Below are 12,173 nucleotides of genomic sequence, written 5' to 3' on the forward strand. Positions count from 1 at the left end.
AGATGGCTGCATTTGAACCTAATGATTGGTAGGAGAGGAAGAGAAGTTCTTTTGATTCACACCAAAAATGTTTCACAGTTAGTCAGTTCAGTGTGTTGTTGTCACAGCTAGCTTTGACACACCTAATGTCACACCTTTTTAAGGGGAACTAGATAATCTCCTGACCTGTTATCCTATGATCCTGTGATTCTAAAATGAACTCCTCTATGCTGATTACTTCTATACTACTGAATCAAGTACTAAGATTTAATTATTTAAAAACTTTTTTTAAAAAGGCTGTACTCCTTAAAGAATTACAAGGGGCACTCAAGTTTTCCATGCATTAAGCATCTTATTTACCTATTAGAAATATATATAGTTAAGAAATATGAAAGTCAAGAAGCAATCCTATACAAGAAGGTAAACTAAAGAAGTAACATAATGGGACCATGTAAGTGGACATAAAGAAAGAGGAAATAAACCCTGAAAAAGTAACAGGGAATTAATACTGATAAAAACAGAACATAAACTTCAAAGAAAACCAATAGTACTTGAAAATACATTACATAAAGACTTGATTCATCATTAGTGCTGTAAGAAAAATATATTGCTATCTCTCTTTACATTGCTGGAGTCATTCAGAAAATATTCTATCTTCTACTGCTATCAAGATTGCTTCCTAAGTACAAAAAATATTTTGTGTTCTGTTTATCTGTCTTTGACCTATTCATATTTGTACAGTGATAACATCCTTTTAGAATACATGCATCATAGCCTGCTTTTAAAATGAAAAATACAACTAATAAGAGGATGCTTATGGTGATCACCTACCTGAGGACGTATAACTTTCACTATGTTTTTAAGTGCAGTATCTGGTGATGGAGGAGAGCAGTCAGGTGTTGGGCCTGTAGAGCTGTTTCTATGGTTACCAGATCCTGGTGCGGTAATTGCTACCTGAGGTGCATTATCTGTGAATAAAAATAGCATTTATGTGAACTTACAAATACTTCACATATTTTAAAATTAAAAATTATTTTGAAAACAGAATGCTACTCAGAACACTATTTCAACTTACAAAACCTATTATAATTTACATGTATTTGGTAAGGAATATATTACGTACCTGCAGTTATTTTGTCAGCTCATATGTTTCTTCTATGTTAAGGCAGAATAGTGCACTCTCTTAATACTCAAGTAAAATAAGGCACAAGCCAAACACATAGTTACTTTCATTACCCTGAATTAACTGATTGTGAATCCAAGTATTGTCACTGTAACAGGGGTGACTTGCAAGGGAGCTTTGTAATGCAACTCATATCTCACCCTGGAAAAGCTTAACACATATGAACCAGTCCAACAAGTTATATAAAAACACATTTGACTCAGAGCACACTAATAGCCATCACTGACAACTTTCCTGCACATAGTGAGCAACGTAACTATCAGCAAAGATTAATTACATTAGAATATACTCAGCTCCTCAGATGACATTTGCATCCTCCATAGAGCTCTGTACTGCAGTAGCTACCTTTCTAGCAGTATCTCAGCCAGATAACCTACAGCTGGCTTAAAAAATGTCTACATGCTTGCAGGTCCATGGTGGAACTGCTGTTCAGACATCATTTGTGATGCTATTGCCATTTTATGGCACTGTGAAGGACCATTACAAGGACTTAAAAATATCACTCTTACCTTCTCTAAATGTTCTTAACACTGTTTGAACAATTTAAAGCTAGTGAAAGTCAGGTCAGAGGATAAAGAGGACTATGAAATAAGGCATAGCTTCCCAGCTGTGATGGTAACCAAGCACCAGAATGACTTAGCAGGAGGCCAAATGCTCCACATTACTTCATGCCTTTAGAATTGTATTGTTAAAGAAATGCTTTACCTCAGATTCTAGGGGAAATATCATTGCCTTTGCATGGTTTTGGTGGTCTTTACAGTGTCTTTGAATTTACAGAGTACTTTTCTTTGTGGGTCACAAAGACATGTGCTCCATGCTCCTACATGTGCGGTAACACCTGCAGCACTGCATTAAGACAATGATTATATTCAAATCCCGTGTCTGTGGGCCTCATCTGACAGCCTGCAGAGTTCACAGAAGAAAGCCTATTTATTTGTAATTGAGGTAGATCTCCAATACATGCTTTCACTCAGTGGTTGAATCCACTCCAGAAAAAAAAACGCACTCAAATGAAAGCAGCCTCAGTGCTACAAGCTGGGGAGGTTTTGCCTAACCAAATTCTGCAGGAACATACATAAACTCCTCCACCTGTGCAAGGCACAAATGCCTTCGTGAAAGCAATGACAGAAGCTTCTCCCTCACAGCCCTACTGACCTGAAGGAATTCTTGGAAGCGTAACAGAGATATCAAAAGGAAGGAAATACCCAGTTACATTAACATAGCTAACATAGGATAAAGAGGAATAGTTGCAAGAATGTAAACTTCATGGCCTTTCCAACTTACTTTCATTGCATGGATGATGCTAGGTAATACTCCCTGTACAAACACTACACAGCTGTAGCGTGAGATCTTAAAGTTTCTAGTCAGATACTGACAAACAAACTGTTGTTCTAAAGCAATTATCAGGCTGGAATATTTCAGCAATACTGTTACACTTAAAGAAAGTGTAAACGAAAGTTCAGGTGGCAGTCTGGCAGATATCCAAAAAGGAGAAACCCTGTAGATAACCTCAGCTGTTAACCTGACATCTGACAGAGTGAACCCTCCCTGTGACAGAAACAGACCTAATTCCAACTTTTTTGAAAAACATCTCATCAAGACTTCCAGTCCTTTAGGTATGCAATCTTAACGCATGGAAGGGCTCTTCCTGAATGATCACAAGTGTGCACAGAAATCTTGGGTCTGAATTAATTTAATTCAGAAAGTAATACATATGTGTTAATACGATGAATCAAACTTTTACACAGCCTTAGAAAGGAACTTAAGGTGACTCCTCATGATAAATCCCTGACAGAAGAACTTGGATGGCATTCCAGAAAGCCTTAACTCTTACGCTTTCCTGTCTGACTTGGTATTTAACTGTTCACGTACAGCATGTGAATGAGTATCCTGTGATTTGAAAGCCTAGCTCATCAAAGGAGGGACAGTGATTTGACAAGAAGACACCCCACCAAGGCCTTGCTCTGCTCTTTGGAAATCTCATAGTGAGGATGAAGGCTAAATAGGAGGGTTAGGAGCATCTTAACTGAGCTGAAAGTCTCATTCTCTTCTGCTCCAAAATATTAAATATCATCTTCCTTCACTCTATGGACAGACTCATCAACAGATAATTATCAATTAACTTACCTGGCTGAGGAATCAGAGACATGCTTTGACAGCCTTGCATTGTTTGTGGAGATACCAAACCAGAGGCTCTCCTGCTGCCCAGGCATGCAGCAATCCAGGCACCACCTAGGAAGCTAATAACCCCCAGTGTGAAATGTTCATGTCAGCCTAGCTAAGTGCACTTAGTGCACTTGTTTTCTTACTGATGGGAGAAACAAACAGAACGCTTGTCTCTGACAAACAGTGAAACCTATGAAGAGCACAAAGTCCCTGGCAGTTCAGCAGCCCTGCCTTTGTGTCGCTGTCCTCTCTATGAAGCCGGTGTGGCTGCACTTAAGCTCAAGCACAGCTGTGCTTCAGCTATTTAGCACATGAAAGCCTTGCAAGTGAAACCAGGAAGCTTCACAGATGTAGAAGTATCTCAGATATGCATCACTCGAAGGACAGACAGTTAGAAACACAAATTGGGCTGATGGTAACGAATACAGTTTCTGCTCACCAATTCATTCTGTTTCAGGGCCTTCCTGACAGTCACCTCAGCTTAGTTTATGCACACTTTGAATATGCAGAAGAGGGTAACAAAAGGGTCAAGTTATATGAGGAAGATTTTGGTCTTTCCATAGGAAAGACTTCTTGTTGACCCTGTTCAATGACAGGTCACCGAAGTCTAGGGTTTGCCCCTACATACAATCACATCTAAGAAGCATCAAAATGACGGAGTGATATTCTTGGAATGAAAATTTATTGGAAGATATTCATAAGGGGAGGCAGGGCTGTTATATGCCCCACTAGATAGGGCTGAGAAAAACTTCTTCAGCTATAGCGTGTGCATACTATAACCAGTTCAGGAACATACATAATATGCAGCAATCTCAAAACAGAGTAGCAACAGCCTTTCTCTCCAAGCAAAATAAAGTGGTAATAAAAAAAAAAGAATCATGCTTTTAGAATCTAAAAGTACAGCTTTGCAAAAAAAATCCAAATATTTCTCTTTGAAATAAACATCCCAGAAAAAAAAACCCCAACTGCTCAGTATTTCATGCCTTCATGCCTTTCTCAAGGGAATAAAGTGTCTGACATGTAATGGTTTCTTGTAAACAACTTCTTTATTGTGGACAGCTGTTTATTTTCACAGTAGGATCTTCTCATCAGGCAGCCAATAATGATTTACTACCTGGGTCTGCTCTGTTAGAGAGAGAATATCACCATCAAATTAATTCCTGCAACCAATTTGGGCAACCTCTCTGTTTATGTATACAAAACTCATCATTACATTAAGAATTTATTTGAATATATTTTCTTTTGTAATTAAATTACATAATAATTATGTTTTAATTTTCTTTTCTCTCTGGTAACAAAACTAAAGCAAACATTTTTTTTCCCTTTAGGTAATCATAATACTAACACTGTAAGTTTCAATGGAACAGTTCTTGGCAAAAAGAACTTGGAAACTTGCAAACCTACCAAATTTACTTAGGAAAGATCAGCTCTCGTGCTGAGTTTCTGGTCGGTGCTATAGATGGGGCCGACAGGGAAGTATTTATGGCTGTCATTCTCTTCTAGTTCCTGGCTCAAGTTGCAATAAGCTGAGATGTTTCTGTACAAGTCAGATAACACTAGGCTCCAGGGATGATATGGCAGCTAAAAATTACTGAACTGCAGCATGCTCTAACAATATTTCCTCCTGTCTCCGTCGTATATGAGAAACTGTCACAAGGATTATGTAATTGGAGCTTATTCTGACTTTTAAAAACGGTTACTAGGACTTCCCACCCTCCACTCGCTTTGTTTCAGGGCAAAGGAAATAGAATAGGGTAGGATAAAGAAAATATGCTATGTTATGTTTTCCATGTCAGGAATAACCAAAATATTTTTAAAACTGTTAGATAAACTCAGGTTTTGGATTAACTGGGCTCTGCTAGTGGGGACTATAAAAATAGCTATGCTTATTTATATCCTGGCAAATCTTACCTATTTGCTTTGTTGGTTGGTTGATTGATTGGCTCAGCATACAAGGTTTTAAAGGACAGAAAGTGTTACAATGCCATCTTGATCATGTTTACCACTCACCATCTCATGGACATATGAAAAAAGATGGTGATTTTTAAATTTCTCACAGGATTAGACAGGTTTCCACATCCTAATTTCCAAATCTCAATGACTTCTACAATTCTATTTGCTACTTTTCACAGTTTTTGAAATATTTACAGTAGAAACAAGACTCAGAATTTACAAGAATGGTCACACTAGTGCTTCATACAACTTGCCTGTGCGCACTAGACATTTCCTTATGCATCAAAAGACTGTAATCACAAATGATGACATCATTGCCTGGAAGTTGAAAGTCAGGTTGTTCCTAACACCATTTACAAAATTTTTACTCTTGTGCCATACTGGCATTATTTATATTAGAGCTACACCCTTTGATTATAGACAAGTGGCTTGATTTCGGTTACACTAAAACCTATTAATACTGAATCAACTCCACCAAATCTAGAAATCCAGATTAGTTTTTTACTGATCTATTCCAGTTATTCCGTATTTCACCAAGAGTTATTTTATATATTCTTACAGGAAAATGATAAAAAGAAATTGAATAGCATTGAATAAGAACTAATTAACATAATTTTTCTTTTTTTACTTTAAGAATTTAGGAGTTTTTAAGTCATTTCATATGGGCAATGTTTATTTTTACAGCACCTTTTAATGAGAACATTAAGAGAAGGAACGAGCAAGACAAACACCTCACAAAATCTATTTTTACCACACTGTCATATATAATACAACTGCAAAACAGAGAGATGTTTTTTTTGTGCAGTGTTCAGTTTTATCTCTTATACAGTTCAATATTACTGAAGCCTAATCAATATAAGCATAGTTATCTTGTTCATAAAAATGTTTAACTATGAATATACACTAACCTCATGTCTCGCACAAAAAATATAAGAATTAACATTATAACCATTCCTTTCATAGGAAGGAAAGTTGGGTCTGCTATCACTGACATTATAAGTACTCAGCAATTCATTTGCAATGCAGTCTTTCAGTACGAAAAGGATTTCTGTGTAAAATGAAGATGATATTATGTAATGTGTTATATATGTCTATCTAGTAAGATTGATTTTTGGAATCAAATTGCAGGGCTTAAAGGTAAACTTCTGTATTCATACGCTAGCAACTAAATTGCTATCCAAAGAAATGGCATTAATTTGTTCTTAGTCTTGAGTGATTCAGAAACTGATCTTCAGACTTGCAAGTGGGATTTCTCTAAATAGAGCCACATTTTAGTGGGCATGCTGAACTCCTCTTTAAGTCAATGAAACCCCATTAAAACAGTGTTAATTAGAATTTAGAATGTGTTCTATATTTAGATATATTATCCTGAAAAAATACTAGGTCAGAGGAACAAGCCCTAAGCTTCACTGATTATACTAAGATATGCATTAGCTTTAAATAAAGTCTAGATAGCTAGCTCAGACACTTCTACTGCAGACATAAAGGACAAGATTCTACCACGTAAGCATTGTTAACTAATGCCATCTCAGTGGTCCAAGGAAATTCAAAGCATCTGCAAGAGGCTTTCAGGAACTATGGAATTTCACTGCCCTTCTAAAGCATCACCTTGGGACACCCAAAAGCATTTCAAATGTTAGTGGACAGCTATATATTGGCAACTGAGTCAGGGTCCCAAAATTTTAAGGGATGAATTGCAACTCACACTCTTTAAAACTGTAACCATTGCTTCCAAAAATCTTTGTGAAAATGGTAATTTATTTCTACCATCACAGTAAAAAACGATAGTAATTTTTTTCTGAAGTGTAAAGGATAACAGGAGGTCAACAAAAGAGAGACGTGCAAGGAGCTCCAGTTCATGGATATAGTGACTGCTTTACACTTTCAAGGATCACTCAGATTTCAGTCTGGAGAGAGTAAGATGAAAGTGAGTATTTTCTTCTTTTCATATACTGTCAAAGAAACTATGGTGTTCTTTTACTGTTATCTTCTACTAAGATGTCAGACAAAACCACAAAAATGTTAACTGTTTAACTGAAATGATAAAAAAATCATGCACTGGGACCTTTGTCTTTTACTGTGCTGTGTGACATCAGTACTCAGCAGATGATTGTCTTTTTTCATATGGTACGCTGCATAGAGAAAAATGCCCTTATGGATAGTAACAGACTGTATCGCCACAGTTCAACAAGTGTTTCATCAAAATTTTCATCCAGCTATCCATGTACTGTGAGGACAAACTGCTCACTGGAACTTTTCTAGCAGATAATTTTTCTCATAAATGTACTCAAAAATAAGGCGCTATATTTATATCTATCTAATGCCACAATATTGACTGTTGGGCAGATACCAAGTAGGCCAGCCAGGACACTTCCTAGCACATCTCAGCAAGCAAAATATCAAAAGCCCAAAGTCGGTCCATATTCCAGAAATATAGTTATAATTAGATTTCACCTCAGAAATAAATCTTCACAATGGAACACACAGTCAATCTGTATTTTATCACTTTCATTATAGAAACATGCTAGCATCCTTTTCAAAATCTACAGTTACACCTGTATTACCTATTATATCCGTTATTTCTACAACATAGTGTAATGGCAATGGATCAGCAGATCAAAGCAGTTGATCCTCATAACACTCCATTTACGACACATGTGGGTTTGAATTTTTAGCACTACATAGCATCTTATTCTGCCAAACACCCCCTCCACACATGTACCTCACTGTTTCCAGAAGGACCCTATACTTTTGGTATCCACCTGAAATGGAGCTTCAGATCAAAAAGGAGTCTGGTTTGTACTCCAAAACCAGCCTGTGACTGAAGCAATGAACAGTAACTGGGAACAATGATTTACTTCAAATTGACATCCAGTGCTCTGAACCAAAATGCAAATGTATACTCAGTCTATTTCCACATCCCAATTATTTGTGGAGTCACATAAATACTATATATGCTCAGATTTACAACTTGCTATAAGAATGGAAGAAACATATATTTAACATATATTAGAGGTATGGGCCAGTAATAATCTAGAACTAGATTATATGGTACACATCTAATGGTGTGTATAAATACACACACTAAATTCTAAAACCTCTGAAAATATAACAGTACATATGAACAAAATACTTAAAGCACAAAGTCTAATTATTATGACCTTGTAGAGCTTTATACTATCACCTCAGGGCCTGGATAGATTCATACGCTGCAACCCTGGGAGAAGAAAAAGAAGGGTGGAAAATGAATGTGCACATATATACATATAGACACACCTGCATATATATATATAAAACATCTTCAAAGACACCCTATTACTGGTAAATAACTTCATTTTATTCTTCAAGCTCTGCTTAGTGTGGAAGATTGCATGCAAATCTTCAAACTACTTGAAGGCAGGCCAAAACCCTGCATCTGTTTTGGACACCCCACCATCAGGATAATGCAACAATGTGAATAAAGCTACAGATGGCTTGGTGTTGTCTGAGATGAAAATGCTTTTTAGTGTGGTATTAAGACAGACCTAAGTTTGATCAGCTATAGCAGACTTAATTTGCTAGACTATTTGAAAACTACTACAGAAACACTTAACCAGTCTGGCAATTTCTATGGGTTTCAACCTGTCTTTAGAAAAAAATGTTGGAATGCCTTTGTCTGTACAATTTACATGTCCTCTTAACATCCAATGTGTTATGGGGAGGCACAAAGCTCTGGAAAGAACATGGCAATGCTAATCACCTGTCTCAGACAGAAAGCAATCATAACCACAATCAAAATTTTAGTATAGAAGGAGATAATATGGAAATAGTACTGTTTCTGGAGGATCAGTCACCTGTGACTGAATTTACATGCATCTCCTTGCAGAGGTCACAGCCCCCAGAGGGCTAGTTTCATTGACAGACTAAGAAATGAACAGGTTAATGTAGGTCCTATCACAGATGGGACCATAAGGAGTACATTTTAGTGCTCTTCAAAAATGTGGGAATGATCATATAGTCCTTTAAAAATCTTCATAACTGGAACGGAAGAAGGCTTCCACTTATAACTGCACTAGAGTGATATATAAACCAGTATTTTCTGATTCATGGGATAATCAAAGTTACAGAAGTTTTATCAGGGATATGCTGGTATCCTTATGCTGAGCAGAAGACCAAGAAACTTGCTCAGATTATGCCTCAGGGAATCTTTAATACTTTTGCTGATCTTAATCTAAAGTGAGAGAGAACCCCAGGCCCACACGAAGAACCACCTGAATCCTATTCCTTATGGTAAAGAGAATTTGGGCACCATGATCTTCCTGAAGCTTACAGATTGCTCATTAAAACACTATTAACCCTTTCTAAGGCAGGTTCACTCCATTACACTAAAACATACCCATAGACAGATTTCAGTGCAAGTCTTAAAACCATACATCTGAACATTTTGTGTGGAGACAGCACTACCTAGGGGAAGTTCATTCATCATGGGTCAATCTAGGCTGCTGGGTTCCACCAGCAGTGCATTTACAAGGCAGGAGCCCAAGCCAACAAGTAGGAAGAAACTAACAAAGATCCAAAACTGACCAGAGTATGTCACAAAACAGTACAAATTGCCCTGATTTGGTACAGAGCTGCCATGTGTAAGATTTCTTGGAGAGCACATGTGAATAAAATTTAATGTCTCCTGTCAGTGGTGGACCCATTGCAAAGATTCACAGCAATTGCATACAGTAAATTAAGCCAGGCTGCAGTTCATACAGAAATCCAGGAAAAATATATAAAATCTCCTTTTTGCCAGGCAGATAGTAAAAATGTTCACATTATAGTGGCCCCAACTGAGGGACTAGGCAATTTTCCATAGTATAGGATTCAGCTTTAAAATTGTTTTAACTTGACTAAATCCCCAAAGCAAATCTTCTCTCCTACATGACTACCCAACATGGCATACATCTAGGAACTACAGATAAGGACAACCATGTACTTTAGGATTTCAAGGAATGAACATTACAAGAGGCATTCCAAAAGAGCAGATGGAATACTGAATAACAGAATCAGTAGGTAGCTACACTGGATGCACAGAGAGAACAGTTGGAATAAACCGTTTGAATTCACTCTTTTGAATTTGTTTTGTTTCCCACACACTTAAACCTGAATAACCATTGTTCTGAGTAGGATTATAAATATATATTTGCAACTGTCTTGTTGAAAGCACTTGAAGCTATAACTGGCCTAATCTTGGATATGGCAGGTATTTCGGGATTGTGTTTGGAATTAATTACCAGTAAAGTGCCTTCCAGTGGCAGCAGGGGGTCTGCTCAGTTGTTTCTGCATCATCCATGAGTGTTGGGTATAACTATTATCAAGTTTTTGTTTCCTCTAATCACCCACCTGCACAAATAGACTTTGGAACTGCTTCAAGCTTGCATAACCCTTGTAATACTAGGCAACTGTCTGGAAAAACATCTCTCATTAAGTACTAATGAGAGATGATGGGTGATTTCCACCATTTCCTGAGTAACCTTTTGAGACTGCCTCTGCAAGCTGTTGATGTCTAATTGAGCGTTCAAAAACAAAGCTACAGAGTTGCCATATACTTTTTTTTTTAATGTTCTTTTGTGTGTGTGTGTGTTGGCTTTTCCATGTTTAAAAGCTTTGTAGTGAAATGACTGTATTTGCTTATGACAGATATTTCATAGATTTCTACATTTGCCTTGTCTCAGCATGCAGTCATCATGTTTCTGGAAGTTCAGTGAAAAGCATAGGGTGTACTTACAGGTGCCAAAATATTTTTGTTTATTTCAGTCATTCAGTAAAAACTGGAATGCCTTGTTGTCTTGTAAAAAAAATCCTTCAAATGTTACATATTAGGGATGTCTGTGCTTATTTTTAAATTAAACTCATCAGTGAGAGGCCACTGAATACTATCATATGCATGCCTTAGTATCTCACAAGGCTTCTCCTATAATCCAAAGGGAATAACCAAACTGTGCTGTGCAAAGTATTCTACTATTGCAAACGCAATAGATGATTAGTGAATTAGACTACATTTTCAAATAATCTTAGAATATAAACCACAAAAGGTGATGAGAGTAAGTGCTCTCATAATACTGAGGATAGCCATACTCCTCCGGGATCAAGCTCAGTTAATAAATAATTTAAGCAGTCTTAAAGATAAACTTTCCAAGATGCATCTATCCTTTGTTGCAATGATTTTGAAATTTATGGAAAAAAAAAATATTTTCATGGGCTTCAGTTCTTCTGAACTATCAATTAGTTAATAAAGCTCTTTATGACAATACTGAAGTTAGAAAGCTAACCAAAATATTTTAAAACCAGAGAGCTACAAATGTTGTTATAAAATGTTTCAATACGTAGTTATTCTTATTTAAACTATCCAGATTTTTGAGTGACTCCAGAGAGCTCAACACTCACTCTAAAAATTTACATTTTTGTATTTAATATACACTTACATGGAAAAGAGTATTTTGTTCCAAACTCAAAATGTATATTGCATCCAGTGTAACAGTACACTTATTAAGCATAAATAGCTTGTCCAGCAGATAGTGCACACTACTAATACGCAGTCAGAATTCAGGGAATATTAAAAGCCTTTGCTGTTTATTTTGAAAGCAATATGGAAACATTTGTACCAGAATGGACCAGCTATCTAGTCCAATTTGTTGTCCTGTTAATATCCAAATGATTTGAGAAAGATAAAGGAAATACTGCGAATTATTTTTGAATAACACAATCCAGTTTCCAACCATTAATAGCTAATTTCTGGCACTACAGCATTAGAGTTTTTAGTAACTAAAAAAAGCCCAAACACTTGATTGTAATTTTTTAATTTACAACTTATCTTTTTTTATAATTAACATGCCCAAACAATTATAGCATATATTATTTGTACATA

The 12,173-nt window shown here is 36.5% G+C and overlaps 1 protein-coding gene across 7 annotated transcripts in view; it reads right to left on the reverse strand.

The window, feature by feature from the left end:
- The window catches only part of ANKS1B (ankyrin repeat and sterile alpha motif domain containing 1B), a 441,782-nt gene that overhangs the window by 282,766 nt on the left and 146,843 nt on the right, over window positions 1-12,173 (reverse strand). For all 7 annotated transcript variants that reach the window (XM_040595970.1, XM_040595966.1, XM_040595969.1 and 4 more), the window contains exon 11: window positions 811-947. In XM_040595970.1, coding sequence (XP_040451904.1) covers window positions 811-947 — 137 coding nt within the window. The remainder of the gene's footprint in view (window positions 1-810; window positions 948-12,173) is intronic.

The sequence above is a fragment of the Falco naumanni genome, chromosome 5 (genome assembly GCF_017639655.2).
Source record: "Falco naumanni isolate bFalNau1 chromosome 5, bFalNau1.pat, whole genome shotgun sequence".
Classification (NCBI taxonomy): Eukaryota; Metazoa; Chordata; class Aves; order Falconiformes; family Falconidae; genus Falco; species Falco naumanni.